The 15,754-nt window shown below is 46.8% G+C and overlaps 2 protein-coding genes across 4 annotated transcripts in view; one reads left to right on the top strand and one right to left on the bottom strand.

Annotated features, from left to right (window-relative positions):
* Positions 1-15,754, bottom strand: part of SYN3 (synapsin III) — a 453,900-nt gene that overhangs the window by 278,160 nt on the left and 159,986 nt on the right. The window lies entirely within an intron of this gene.
* Positions 1-15,754, top strand: part of TIMP3 (TIMP metallopeptidase inhibitor 3) — a 54,150-nt gene that overhangs the window by 31,411 nt on the left and 6,985 nt on the right. Inside the window, 1 exon segment of the mRNA NM_001284439.1 lies at positions 12,794-12,876. Coding sequence (NP_001271368.1) covers positions 12,794-12,876 — 83 coding nt within the window.

Below are 15,754 nucleotides of genomic sequence, written 5' to 3'. Positions count from 1 at the left end.
CACCCCCAAACTATGGGGCTTTAGGCTGGTTACTGGACTTCTCTGTTTTGGGGAGTTAACCCCACCATAAGGTTCTCACCATCTATGGCTTATGCATTCCCTGATAACTAAGCCTTGAGAATTTTCCTTTATTCTGCATGTCTGATGCATTTGACTGGCTGATTGTTTCAGATTTGTGAAATATCAAGCAGTAGAAAGATGAGCTTTGCTGGCAGGCATTTGTGGATTTAATTTCTTGCTATGTGACCTCTGACACGTTTCTTGTCTATTCTGAGTCTTGTTTTCTTGATCTACCCAATGGAAATAATGTTCTTGCAAGTTAGTTTTAAGGCTTAGCTATAATATTTGTAAGGTGCATCTGTTTTGTTCACTGTTTCCACCACCTGTGTCCACCTGACACAGACTGGCACATAGCAGCCACTCAAGAAATACTTACTAAATGCACAAGAGGCTAAGGCACTATGGACTGCATTCAGAAGGTGTTCGGTGGGTGGTCAGTCTTTTCTCTTTTTTTTTTTTTTTTTTTTTAACCATTGACACCATTTCTTGTCACATTGGCAGGCTAAGGCAGGCTGTATGCAACTACCAGGGACAGGCTTTATCATTTTGCTGTTACCCCCTTTGACCAAAGAGGGCAGCTGTTAGCACTCTACTTTTTTCTTTTCCTTAAAACAAAGGTTGGCTTCCTTAAAGGGACTTGTATCGTATCTCCAGCCATCCCTCCACACTTTCAACATTAGCTACCTTTGATAACTGTCTTGGGGCTTGAAGATCTATAGTCTGGCCTTGTTTTTCTTCATACCGGTTTCTGCCTGAGTGTCCACTACCTGGGTACTGAGTTGGTTGGAAGGTTCTGAGTCAGCTGGGCAGGGAAGCACCTGCTTTCTATGGGACCCCCCCCCCCCTCCCCGCGCTGTGTCCACCTGGTGTCCACAGTCTTCCTGGCTGAAGTTAGGGAAATTAAAGAGAGAAGGGGGAAGCCTTGGCTATTTTAAAAGCTACCCAAGGGTAAGTTATAAATGTACCACATTCTTTTTGGGGTCTGTGCTAAATAATCCTCAGAGACAGAGAGGAGAGCAGACATTGCTTCTTACGCAAACCACAACAAAGTCTCCCATCCATCCTCACTGCATTTTGAGAACAGATTCACTGTCTGTCTGCAAAGACACATCTGCAGGTCTGCTGTACAAGTGAGGGAGGTCCCTTTGCTTCACAGTTCCTTGGCTTTTCCATTCCTGGACCTATCCTGGAGTCCCTCGACTCTCCTAGCAAACAAAATCCCAATTAGCAGAAAAATAAAATACTATAGACAGCTCCTGAGATGTTGCCAGCCGTTCTGGTCTCACAAAAATGACCTGACCTGAAAGCTCGAAGTTCTGAGAACCATTCGTCAGCACGGTATTTTTCTGGGCACTGCTTCAAAGGGTCCATGGTTGAAGACCAGGCTGCTATTCTGGTGGCCTCTTGTGTGGGATAAAATTTCCCATGGGCCCCTGGGGAGGGCTGGAGCACTTAGCAGGGGGGTGTGTTCTGAGCACTCCTGACCTATGTGCCTGCATGACAGTGAACAGGTCAGTGCCTTTGAACCAAGTGGGGTAGAGCTTTCTAGAGGTCGGGATGCCTCCAGGCTCTGGCACATGCTGAGTTGAGCCAGCCAAAACACCCAAGATAAGACCACTGGGAGAGGTTAAGGGGTTTGGGAGGAGGGTGTTGGGGAAGACAGGGATTCCTTAAATCTTAACTTTGAAGATCAGAAACAAAATGTGAAATGGAATGGGACCATTGGTGGGTCTGATGCAAAGTGGGGCAAACAAGGACTGAACTTGTTTTTAGGGGTTTCTTGAGGCTTTGAGGCTCTCCTATCAGCCGACCATTAGGCACCCATTTGGGCACATGTTGCCCACCTGAGAAATGACATGTGTTGGAGCAAGACCCAGTCTATACAAAGCTGGGCATTCCTGCCTGCCTCTTGGCCTCCACTGTCCCCCTGCCCCTTGTCACACACCCTACTTTCTGTCACTCTGATGGGCTAGGCTTTCCAGGTCCGAGGCCTTTGCCTCTGCCTCTGCTCCCTTCTTGAGCTGAAGGCCTTTTCATTCTCTTTCTCTTGGTTGACTCTTGCTGACTTCTCAAATCCTAGCTCAGGCAGGATGTCTCCCCATAACACGCATCCATAGTACCACCAGGGTCTTACCTAAGGAATAAGGACCATTGTAGAAGGGAGATGGTGTTTCTGTGATCTGGGTTTCTAAATGGCTAGTAAGACAACTACCCCAAAGTATTCACTAACCATGACTGGAATGGCTGAGGCTTTTGCTCTGTAAAGGGTGATCAGGAGGGGAATGTCAATACCCCAAAGCACAGAAATTACCTAGCTTAGCTGGGGTGTCCAATACATGCTGCTGTGGCTCCCTAGTATATAACCACTTATCTTTTTGTCTCAGGACAGAAATAAGCTTCTTGAAGGTAGGACCTCATCTACCTGCTGACTGCTGAATCCCCAAGGCAAAGCAGAGGATCCAAGGCATGTAGTCAAACACTTCTGAAATAATAGTGGATGAATGAATTTATTCCAAATACTCATGTTAGAAGGAGGAGAAGATGGGGAAGGAGGAAGATAGAAGGGAAGTAAGGTAGAGGAGGGAGGAGGAAAAAAAAGATGAAGGAGGAGCAGAAGGGAAGGAAGGAGGAAGGAATAAAAGAAGGAGGAAGAGATGGGGAGGAAGGAGGATGGAAGGAAAGGGAGGTGGAGGAGGGAAGAGGAGAAAGGAGAAGGAGGAGGAGAGCAAGGAGACAAGAGGAAGAAGAAGAGGAGGGAGGGGGACTGAATAAGAAGGTGGTCTCACTGACCTCCTTTCTGAGCCTGAGCCTTGGGTTCTCATCTGTTGGTGGAGTTTGGTTGCTCTACCTCCACAGGCATTTGTTAACTGGGGCCTCTTCTAACAGGACCCCATGACTCACCTCTTTTTAGATATGAATCTTCAGCATTTGGAGATTAGGGGCCCATTTTAGCTTCTCAGATCACACTTTTTTTTTTAAAAAAAGATTTTATTATTTATTCATGAGAGAGAGAGAGAGAGAGGCAGAGACACAGGCAGAGGGAGAAGCAGGCCCCACGTAGGGAGCCTGATGTAGGACTCGATCCCGGAACCCCAGGATCATGCCCTTGGATCAAAGGCAGGAGCTAAACCACTGAGCCACCCAGGCGTCCCTCAGATCACACTTTTACATGCCTCTCTCTCTTCTTTTCTGGATGATCTTTAGGGACTCAGACGCCTGACCCATACTCCAAGAGCCTGAACCTGAAGCCATCTCTGTCTCCCTTTATTATATTACCTTTAATTCCCTCCAGTAGCCTCATTCTTCATTCAACAAACATTTTGGGAAGCCTTGCCATATTCTAGGCACCTTGTCAGGTGCTGGGGTCATAGATACAGGCCTACTGTCTAGTAACTCAGGCTAAGGAGTGCCAAGCAACTGACCATTAAAGTAGAACATTTTTGGGAAGAAAGGAAGCTGAGAAGACAGGAGGGATTTAGTGTGGCCTGGGTTGGGCAGGAGGCTTTCTGGAGGAGGTGGCATTTCAGTTACATGAGTCTTGCAGGGAAACAGATGCGTAGGCAGACGACTGGGGAGAAAGTCATTGTCACTGAGACAAGGGGCATCACAGGACAGGTCAGTGTAGTGGGGTGGGGGAAAGCAATAGGGGATGCTAGAGGCTTTGCAGTGGTGGGACTTGAGATGAGGCCCGAACCCCAGAGAGCCCTGTATATATCACTATGCTATTCAAAATAATCCTGTTACATTGCAAAACCAAGGGAGGCTTGGGGGACTGTGGGTAGGGTTGTTGATCCCATCTGTTCCTGAGAGAATGGGGGTGAAGCTATAGGGAAGCATCTCCCTTCCTATTTCTTGTGCTTTGGGGTACTGATATTCCCCTTCTGGCTGCCCTTGGCACAACGAAAGCCTCAACAATTCGAAAGCTTAGTGGATACTTCAGGGTAGTCACCTTACCAACCTTTTAGAAATCCAGATCACAAGAACACCACCTCCCTTCTTTGATGGTCCTCACTCCCCAAGTAAGTCAGCCCTGAATCCAGGAACCTACCAGTACTAGGACTTTTACCCTGTCCTGGGTCAAGTGATCCATACCTTTCTCCCAAACTGGCTGTGGCTACAGGAAGAAATTGAGGGTAGCAGACTTTGAAAATGATTATACTGCAAATGAAATGTATTAATACCAAGTCAGGACATATGCCTAGGTGGTGACTCTTACATTTTGTCTCTTAATACTTTACAATTGAGATTGCCACTTAAAACATGAAAGCTGGGGTAAGCTATAGACTTTGCTTGTGTTCCTTTTGGATAATCTCAAAGTTCCAGACAATTTGACCTTTCTGAGCCTGTGTTCCCTTTGCTTGCCGCTCTGGGCCCCTTCATTTCATACACAGCTGACGTCGGCTGAGGCCCCAGCATGTTTCCTGGACTGCTCAAGCAGAAACCCACAATGCTCGCAAGGTGAGAGCTAGAAGCTCACAAAGGCCCCTCCTCCTCCTTTGCCAGGAGGCCCGGGACAGGGCATCCCCGGGACAGCCTTGCCCTGAGGACCCTAGAACACAAGGCAGGCCCTGAGAAAAGAGGCTCTGTGCAGAGAGGTTTTAATATCCTCCCGCTTTTAATAGCTTTCTCTGAGATGGAAACTTGGGTTGAAATGATTTGCAGCTCTCCAGATTTTTCTGAGTGTGTGTGTGTATTTGGGTTTATTTTTAGCCACAGGGGTTCATTCCGTGCCAAAAAAACCTGCTTAAATAAAACCAAGATTAATATTTTTACTTAACGGAAAGAGTTAGTCAGGACAGGCTTTGAACTGGAGACTCCCTATCTTGATTGGGAGTGCATCTCCATGTCTGGTCGTGGCTTTGACAGCAACAAAAAAGGCCTTTGAAACTGACAAGGAGAAGTGCCCTCAGGGGATCAGGGTAGGACTCTGGGAGAGCCTATGGTGAGACTTCTCCAAGGGGCATTCTTCCTCACTGGCTGCCCCTCCCTGCACCTCTCCTGTTCTCCAGGGCCATCTTCCTGGAAAGGCGGGAAGTCAGTCCTGGCTCTGCTCAGAGTCTGGCTGAGATTCGGCCTCCCTCCCAGCTCCTTCCTTAGACCCTCCCCACCCGATCTGGTCCAGGCTTCTGCTTCCTCTGGATTCAGATAAAGCGTACTGAATCTTTTCTCTGGGATGCACTTAGGCCTAGATCCGCTGTCGCCTCTGGGGAGCTCCAGATGCCCCTTCCCTTGGTCAGGCCTCACCCCTCTTTGTGCCCTGCCCTCTCTTTGTTCTTACTCAGACTGCCGTGTTTGCTATATTTGAATATCATTTACCTATTTCCTGGCCGGTCTTTTAAAACCCAGCCCCTGAATTCCTCGGGGCCTCATTTATCTCCTTGTCCCCGTGAGCCTAGCACAGTACTTTGTAAATGATTCTTGAACAGATGTTTATCTGGCCCTATGAACTGAGACCTGCTATTATCCCCTTCTGATGGAATATGGCTCAGAAACTCTGGTCATAGGCCAGAGCTTATCCAGGGGAGTTATTTATCTTTATTATTTTTTTTAATCACCCTCCATGTGGCCCTTTTAACTTCATGAATTCAGCATATACATAGTAGGGACTTGCTAGGTGCCAGGCTTTCCTCTGGGTGCTCAGGCTACAGTAGTTAGTAAAATAAAGAACAGCACATGGATAGAGACTATGTCATGGTGGTCAGGGCTGTGAAGCACAGGAACACTGGCCAAGGGCTACAGGGAAGGCATGAAGGAAGGGATGGGGGATGGTGGAGGCCCCCTGGCCAGGTGATATTCAAAGTCGATGAAGGAGGGAACCATGTGGCTACTGAAGTGAAGAGTGTTCTAGCAGGGGATCTACAAGGGCAAAGGCCCTGACATGGTATTTGGGGTGGTGAACAAGGAGTAGGGGAATGGGGCTATTTCCAAAATGAGGAAGGTAACTGGACCAGGGCTGAGGGAGGGGCATTTCAGGAGCTCGGTTTTGGATGGGTTGAGTTGGAGATGTCTTATTAGGCCTCCAAGTATAAACATACACTAAATGTCGACTCACATTGTGGGGGTTCTGGGTTGGAGGTTACAAAGATGAGAGCTACCAGTTGTATGGATGGTATGAAGCCACAAGTTGGGTGTAAGTAAGAGTTGGACGAAGAACCCACCACTGCCTGGATTGAGCACCGTGGAGGTCAAAAGTGATCTTGACGAGAGCTGCTTGGAGGAGTGAAAGAAGGAGCTTAGGTCATGGAAAGAAGCTTTTGAGGTTGGTAATCATCACCCCAATTTATAAGCTGGGATGGGAAGTGACTTGCCCAGTGTTACACAGTGACAGGGCAGTGACTGCATCCAGGCCTATGCACTCCATGCCTGTTTATTCCAGTGTTTCACAGCCACTTCTCCAGGGGCTTCCTTGATCTGACCGTTTAACCTCCGGGTCTTTGTAGAGAGGCTTTTTGGGGTTTGGGGTTGTGGTGATAAATGGGCTGGAAACCAGAAAGATCCAGTTAGGGCAGGCCTTCAGGTCTCTGCCACCCACCCTTAATTCCTAAGGCCTTTTCCTCAAAGATGGACATCATCAAAGTGTCCCCAAAGAGGCAGCAGAAAATTGTGAAGAACTCTGGAAAGGGTCACTGGAGGTGGATAAGATACCAAAGATCCTCAGGGGATGAGGAAATGCTGAATTGGGTCTCTTGCTGTCTTCCTCTGATTAGCACATTTAAGAACCTACAAAGAATCACCATCAGCAACATAATAGTATATCATCTGTTTAGCTTCAGGGTTACAAAGTGCCTTTTTACATATACATTGTCTCATCTAATTAATCAGCCTAATTAACCTCAGACTCATAGTGTTGTGAGAAACCTCAGGGATTGTCAGGTTTTTGTGGTTTCTAAGTTATTTTATTTTCTTCCTTAAAAGCCTTGGTGGGGAGCACAGTATGCTAAACAGATGATATTCCATTCTATTGCTAATGGTGATTACTTGTAGATTCTTAGTACTAATCAGAGGGAACGTGTGTGAGTGACTGGGACAGAGTTGTGGGGTGGTCAAAGGGATGGGGGTCACTGGAGGCTTATCAGGGGGGCCTTCCTCCTAGGGACCAATCCACTTCTCAGATCCTTAGCAGAGCTGACAGTGGGCTTGGGGAGGTACAGAAAATTATGAAATGTTTTGCAATCAGTACGAATCCCATGAAAAGGCCTCAGGCAGTCTACTTTCCTGGGGGACCCACCAATTTTTTGTTTTGCTGGGATGCAAAACCACCCTCAGGGTACCTGATCTTCTTTTTCATTGTTGGAAAACTGGGACAGTAATAGCCATCTCACAGAGTTATCATGAGAACAGAGCAGGATGGCATGCAAGCACCTGTCAGCACAGGGGAGGGGCTTATCGGTGTGTTCTAGTCCTTCCCTCTCCTCTAGACTTACTGATGTGATGTAATGAAATGCAGGGAGCTGATGGTTAATGAATGGGTGGGCAGCTGGAGGAGCAAGGGAGCCTGGCTCTGCCCTCTTTGGATTGACTAAAATGCAGGATTCTCCATGGGGCACAGGACCAGGGAATTGCCTAACGGGGTGAGCCAGATGGGCTGTGGGCCTGCCTTGCTGTGGGTCCCTTGCTTATTGTCTTTGTCATGAGCTCTCAGCCCCAGAGCAGCCCATGTGGATGGCAACCAGGACATAAACATAAGTGAGTATCAGGCACTTCCCAACTGCTCTTTATTTCCTAGTCCAAATCCAGGAAGACAGGTGAGCCCACAGTCTGGGCCTTTCTGCTTACCTAGATCCTGCTTGCTAGGATCCCATCAGAAGAACATTCCCCTTCCTCAGGTTGACACTAACAGTAACTTCTGCTTTTGCAGAAATTCATTCTACCTGCTAGCTACATGTGCCTTACCTAGCCTCACTGTCCTCCTAAAAACCATACCTCAAGTCAGCAAAATCATTCCACAGGGCCTTCAGAGAGACAGGAATGGGACAGAGTGTGTGTATGGTGGGGGCATGTGTGTGGTACTGAAAGTATGTCACTCACTAGATGGCTGCATCAGCTCCTCTACCCTGGGGAGGATCTGCAGTGCTTTCAACAGGACCCTAAGATGTAAGACGGGCAGAATCCATGTCTAAGTTGATATACATTAATTCAGTTAAGGTTTTGATCCAAAACCCAGCCAAACTTTGCCTTCCAACCTGCTAGCTGGAAAGTCTGACCATCAGATCTGGGCAGAAAGGTCTGGGTGTGATTGAAGGTCGTTGCATGGGAGGTAGGAGGAGAGGGTGAGAGTCAGGGGCTTTCTCATGGGCTCTTGTCCCCGTTTGAATATGCTGATGAGTCGCGGATGTGCAATTTCTGGACACAGCAGTAAGCTGCACTGGAAACTGAGTCTTGTTTGCCACTGGAATTATTTTTTGTTCAAAACTTGTGCTGCTTGTGTTCTACATTGCTATGGATGGAGGTGGGGGCCAGCAGCATACAATTATATTTCTGGAAGGGATGTGCCTTGTTTCTCGTGATTTTGTAAACTCTTAGTAGCTCTCCCCACAGAAATTATTTAAAGAAAGAAAATTATTACTTGGATCCTCAGGTATATGATATATTTAAGAGGACCCTACACATATTTACAGATCTATGTGCCAATTACATAAGCACACATAGCCTGGTCAGTTTCTTCTTACAGACTTTTAAGTTAAAATACTCTACTCTGTTTTCCTCCGATCTCCATACCCCCGGAAGCCCAGGTTCCTTTCCCAGGAGCATAAGAGTCTTCAAGACTGAGATTCAGGCTGTCCACCATTGCCCCTTTCTCTGACTTGTGCTTTCATACCTTGGAGATTAGCTCTCTAGCCATGAACTTTTAAACTTTGTCTTCCCATTAGACTGCTCTGTGGAGGCAGGAAATGGGACTTCTATTTCTCGTCATCACCCCCACCAGCACACCAACCCAGCTCACACCCATGTTGGTTTAGCTGCTGGGGGACACTGAGTAGACAGTATGGGGCCATGTTCCATCGTGAAGGAGAATAAAGAAAACCTTTGTTAGCCCAGCCCATCTGTAAAGTTGGCTTCTAGCCACTCCACCAAGGTGGCAGGAACAGACCACATGCTGCCAGTCTAAGTTTGGAAACTGTCTTCTGTTGTTGTTGGAGAACTGTGACCTTCCTTACCTCCCCTGCCCACTGTGGCCCCCCAGGCCAGCAAATGCCTCAGGAGCACCCTTATTGCCAAATAAGAAAGTACAAAATAGCACACAGTTGCATTGCAGAGGAGAAACCGAAGCAAATAAAGACATATTAATTCACAGACCTAATGGGCAGATTTGAGGTTGGCTGGTGTTTTGACTCTGGAAGGACGTTGTGAATCTCTTTGAGAGAGCAGAATGTTACTTAATTTTAGTTCGGTTTAGTTCAGTTTAGTTTTTATAAAGAAAACACTAGTGTGGCCTCTATGCTAGGCCTTCTCCACCAGCCTTTCTGGACTATAGCCATGTGATCGAGTTTGGTCCTGGTAGGCTGCTCTTGGGTTACATCTGAGTGATGAGATAGGACAGGTCCCTATTTTAAGTCTGGTGAGTGCTCCAGACTTAAAAACACCTCTACGTTTGTTCTGACCAGTTTATGTGTGCTCCCTCCCTAAAATTTTACATGGCCAGATATTTTTGAGGAGCTTGCCTCTCTTCCCATCCTAGAGAGAACTCCTAGGCCTTAGCTTATGGTGTATGTTAGAAACTAAAGATGCTCAGATAGACGAGTAACAACAGAAGTCACAGTGGTGGTGGTCCTCTAACAGGGGTGACAGCAAACACAGCATTTTCAGTGCCTGAATGTAACCCTCACAGCATGAGGATAATGAGGAATTGCTATAGGTTAGGAAGGGCATAATAACCTCCCTAAGGTCATGTGGCACTGCTGCTAGGATTCGAACCCAGGCAGTCAGGCTCCAGAGCCCTGGCTCTTCAATGCTCTGCTCTGTTGCTCCTCCACTAGAATTAGGGACATCTCTTGTAAGCCACGTGATGGGCATTGGACCAAGACAATCAGAAAGATTTAGGAGAAAGGAGGTCGGGGACACAGGGGTTTGCCTGAGGCCATAGTAATGGTGGAACTGAAACTCAAATGTGGCTTCCTGACTACAGAAACTTGCTCCTTTTTCATTGAACTATTCTCAGATGAAAAGGTTCCAAGCTCAGGCCATTTCAGGGTAAGGAAGGAATTGGCTCACTGTGTATGCAGAAGCTTCCAGAAGTACCTAGTACCTACTGTTGTTATGGGACAGGTCTGCTTATGACATGTTATATTTAAAAGAAGTCCAGCCATTTTTGAGCCAGGAAAGGGTAGAAGTTGCTATTTTAAAAATTGCTTTTGCTATTTCTTCCCTCTCTAAGGCAGAGACTCAACTTGCTAGTTTACCTTCTGTGTTAATGAAGCAGCAGAGGATGGAGCCAAATCAATTCAGGAAGAATCAATAGTAAAGTCCTGGCAGATATGCTCTCTGCCCAACAGTTAAGCTGTTACAACCTGACTGTGGGAGTTACTGTAGAGGAAATAGTCCCTGGGCCTCTGGGAGCCTGGCTCCCTGCCGAGGATGCTGCTACAAAGTTAGACACAGAAGTGGAGGCAGAATCTTGAGGGAGCTTGGCCTGGAATTTTGCCAACCTCTCGTTTTTACAGCAGACTTGGAAACAGCCACTCACCTCCTCCCAATCTGAGTTGCCTCGGCTAAATTACTAACTTCTCCAATGGGCTCTGTGTTTTAGCCTCCCTGGCAAGAAGGTCTGGAGGGGCTGTTGATTCATCTGGGTTTTGACTTCATGTCTGACTGGAAGAGTAGGATCCAAACTTGTTTGGGGAGGAACAGGACAGAATCCAGTTGGGATGGCAGGATTGGTTCCTAAAAAAGGTTTTTTTGTTTTGTTTTGTTTTGTTTTGTTTAAATTAAGATATTAAAGTCACTTAATTGAGAAACATAGAAATGGGGAAGGATAACAGAACTACCAGAATGGGTGGGCAGGTGTGTGTGTGTGTGTGTGTGTGTGTGTGTGTGTGTGTATAAGTGAAGGGTATTCTGTTTAACAGGCATTTACTGGGTACCTACTCTTTTTGAGGGCTTAGTGCAACTGGAGGTAAGAAAAGGGTGACAGGATCTTAAAGCTGGAAGAGTTCAATTTGTGACTCAAAGTATGGTTGCTATACATGCAAAATCCATTCCATTCTGGGCCAAGTCCTAGCATGAGAGCTTCCAGAACCCCTTGATGGAGACACTCTCACTCTATGGCAGGCCCCTTCCCTTGTGTTGCCAGTTTTAGTTATTAAATGACTTTTTTTTTTTTTGGTTGAGCCAATGAACACAACTTCTCTTCAATTTCTGAATTGTCTTAAGATCTGTCCATTACTTCTCCATGTGCAAGTTCTATAAATATCTGAAGACAGCTACTGGGTGCTTCTCCTTCCTATAAAATATAAAAAGAATGCATAGCCTCTTATAAACTAAAGTAAATCTTTCCCTTCTCTGTGTTTTCACCGCATGTAATAAATGCCTGTCTTCCAGCCTTCCTCACATTGGATCTAATTATTTTCCTGTTCATAGTCAATTAATATTTACCGAGCAACTCCTTTCTGCCAGACGTTGGTACTAAGAAATTTCATAAGATCTTTTGTTTAATCCTCTTCCAATTCTTTGATGTAGACAGACTTACACCCTCTTTACAGAGGAGAAAATTGAGGCTCAGAAGAGGAAGTGGCATCACTTCTTTATCAGTTTCCTTGTCTGTATAATATGGATGTTAATACTGCCCTTGTAAGTGGTCTTGAGGAGTGAATAAATGAAATGTATTACTGCACACAGCATGTGATAAATGGGAGCTACTTTAATGGCAGCAGTTCTTCCAGGATAAGCCCATTCCACTTTTGATGATGATGATAATGATAGTAATAATGTTTATGTAACATATACCACATTAGAGACATGGTGGTGTTTCACCTGCATTATCTTACCTAATCCTTCCAATTCAGGAGATTGGTACCACCATTATCCTGGCTTTACAGAAGAGGAAATTGGAGGCCAGAAACAAAGTTCCAAAATAGCCATAGAGTAGAGTTGGGGTTAGAACGGTTCAGTTGACTCCTGAGCCCCTATTCCCAACTGTTCCCTCCTCTATCACATCCTAATTGAGCTATGCTTTACTGCATTCCCTGCCATCTAAGTGCTGGGTACCAAGGGCCCCATCAGAATGCTGAGCAGCCATGGGGAATGGCTGGAATGCACTGCAACCCTGCAGGCATGTCAAGACCTGGGCATGCAAAGGAAGAGCCCCTAAATGTGGCAGCATTTAGGAAGAGGTCCTGGTAGAAAGAGAATAGGTCTGGGAAACCATGCAACTGTCAGATGGACAATGGGGGGATGGCAAGAGGCTCTAACAAGAGAAGTAGATTTTGGATTATGGTGAAACCAGAGATTCAAGAAACTCTTCCAGGGGTGAGTACAGCCTAGGAATTTCCAGCGTCGGCAATTGTGAATATTTGGGATAATTAAGTTGAATGATGACTGCCTTCCTTCTTTCCTCCATTCCTCTCCCAACCCCTGGGTCTCTCATCTGAATTCTTGCTTTAATAAATACAATCGTCTATTCAAGTTGGCCCAGAGGTAAGAAAGCAATTCCAGGCACCCAACCTGAGATGTGGTCTCTGATGTGGTTCAAGCCTCCCTAATCTCCTTCTTGTCTGTATCTTGCCTTTTTCTGCAGTGATCCGGGCCAAGGTGGTAGGGAAGAAGCTGGTGAAGGAGGGGCCCTTTGGCACGCTGGTCTATACCATCAAGCAGATGAAGGTAAGTGACATAAGCCCGCTCCAGGAGAGCTCTTGGGTTTTTTGCCAGTAAAGTCCTAGCCAGAGGAGGCAAGGTGGGTGTGCATAGCCCTTCCCCACTGCTGGAGAGAACATTGCTGAGGCAGAAGAAAGGGATGCCAGGTAGTGAGGGGAAGGTGGCTGCTTCACCCTAAAGCCAGTGCAGGTGGAGTCCCTCAGAAGCCATTGAAAAGAGGCTTGACTCTGGAACCAGAGGGCAGACAGCCTTGTTCCCTGGTAACTGTGAGACCTTGGCCAAGTCACCACCTCTCTCTGGGTGTCAGTCTATCCATCTGTAAAATGAGAGGATGGGACGAGTTTGTCTTACAGGCTCTTCTGAGCTCAATAGTGCCTACTGGTCTTATGCAGTTGCTGAGGTTACAATTTACATTTAATTCCTTGAATCCTTACACTGAACTTTGGCTGATCACAGGAACCTTATCCCGGAGTAGGAACTGCACCCTCTTTCCCTGTCTTTCCCAGATCTTGCATCCCATCTGGTTAGCACCATTTACTAAGCACATTTGTATAACTGAACATATTCCTGAGCATATTAACATTATGAAGCCCACTAGGGAAGTCCATCTTAACAAAAAGAACCTCAGATGTAAAACCTGCATAACCTGTTTCCTTGCCTCAGCTCCACTCCCAAATAGCCTGCTTACCTTGGGATCCCCCCTTGCTGGACCTCAGTTCTATCACCTGTAACAGTATGGGGTTGAGCTTGGTGCCCCTAAAAGCCCTTCTAGCTCAGGCATTTCAGGATTCTAAGTGCCCTGGGACATGTGTGGTGTTTCTTCTAAGCAAGAGCTACTCTGGGTGCTGGAAAGGGGTATTTGCACTCACTCACTCTGAATAGCTCAGCAGCTGGTCCATCATTCCACCTTGGCAAGAAACAGCACTTAATGCCAGGAGCCATAGAGGCCAAGAGAAAGATGGGGTTCCTATGTTAAGGAAGTACAATTAGGCCAGGAGAGAAGACGTAAGACACATATGTGTGACTAACCATAAGTTTAAAATGGGGTATGCTCAGGTCTAAGTGGACTGCCAGCCCTTTACTCACCGCCCACATTTGCATCCCCAGAAACTAGAACAGGACCTGGCACACAAAAGAGACTTGGTGGATGTTTCTCCACCTAAGGGAGAAATGAGAGTGAGACCCTACTGGCCAGAAAACTCCCCAAAGGAGACAAGCCTTGACACCCAGGTGGAACTCAATGCAGGTGGGGAGAGCCCATAGGTGGTACCTGACCATCCTGGAGGCAGACCTCCAGGCCTCATTATTCCTGCATCCTGAGGCCTGAGGTTTGATGTACTATGTCTGTGGAACCTGTTGCTTTGGATTAAACTTTGGAAATATCCACAGCCTTCTGGTTATGTAATGTCCAGAGTCAGCCCTGGCTAGGTGCCCTTGGCTGCCCAAGCCTGGTCATGGGACCAGCTTATGTCTTCAGATGGCCATGGGGAGAGAAGAGTGTGGAGCAGGGAGTCAACAAGATCAACAACAACCAAAGAAACCCCCACCGTACAGCCCCCAGTAGCTAGTGAACAAATGCCAAAGCATGTTAGATAAAACAAAGGTTCAGGCAACACTCCCCTCCTGCTCTGGAACAATCCATCACATTATGGACACTATGTGGCCAACAGATCTGAGACGAGAGCTAGGAGGCAGTAGTTCCTAAGCTTGCTTAGTTTCCCTACTTCCTTCAGGGCCTGGACACCAGGATGATCAGATGCCCTTCCTGTGGGCAGAATGTCCTGTTCCCCCCCTCACTGGTGTCAGGCCAGCTGCTGGGGGGTGTTTAGAGGCCAAATTGCATTTGTTTACCCATCAGCTTCAGAGCACACACCCACTCTGAGGCTGGTGGCATCACACTGTCCATTCACTATTCTTCACCCAGGCTCATAGAACCAGGGTGCTGGGAGCTGGAAAGTAAAATTCCTTGTTTTACTTCTGACACAGGCTCACAGGGGAAATGACTTGATCAGTCATGCATTTAATTAAAGACAGATCTGGTTCCCAAGCTAAGGTGTTGGGATTCCTTCCCAATCCTGTGTGTTCTTTACATGGCTCCCCAAATCTCCCTGCCATCTCACTTTGATCATCAATCACTATGTAATGCCTTTTTATTAACTCTGCCCTTCCTACCATCCCAGTATTAGATAACTTGTAGAAGGGTCATTGCCCTTCTGTCCTGAGAGACCACTGAATTCTGCTGGTGTCCAGGGAGCAGTCTACTAATCAGGCATGGGGTGTAGGAATGGGAGTAGTCCATCCAACCTCCCTCCCTCTTTTCCTCCCTCCTTCCTTCTCACTCTCTCTGTGATCAGCACTGTGCTTCAAGCTGGGGATACCAAGATAATATTTGTCATAATGAATATAAGACTCCATTCAAGTGACATGTACTGGGCATTTACTGTGTATCAGGTGTTCTGCTAAACCTTTGCACAGATCAGTCCTGATAACAATCCTATGAAGTAGACGCACATTATCCTCTATTTTATAGGTGAAGCAGCTGAGACTTAGAAAGGTTATGTAACAGTCAAGTTTATAGGACTAGAAAGTGGCAGACACTAGGGAAGCTGTAGAGCCTTTGCCAACAGGGAGATTACAGAGCAGTGGAGCAGCAGGCTGATTCATCATTCCTGCACACTTGGGGGCCTACCCCACCCCATTTGTATATAGTTCCCCCGAGGAACAAAAAGAGGTTAGCTTGGGTCTGTCCGTTTGTCATCCAGCAGTGTAGCTCTTGACTTGCAACATCCTGCAAAGGGTGTATTGAAAACTCTTTGTAGGAGGGAAGGAGGAGAGGCCAGAGGCGAGCCTGCATGAATTTTGGCACTGGTCCCTAGGTGGCTTT

The sequence above is a fragment of the Canis lupus genome, chromosome 10 (assembly GCF_011100685.1).
Source record: "Canis lupus familiaris isolate Mischka breed German Shepherd chromosome 10, alternate assembly UU_Cfam_GSD_1.0, whole genome shotgun sequence".
NCBI lineage: Eukaryota > Metazoa > Chordata > Mammalia > Carnivora > Canidae > Canis > Canis lupus.
This window is presented reverse-complemented; position numbering and strand designations above follow the sequence as displayed.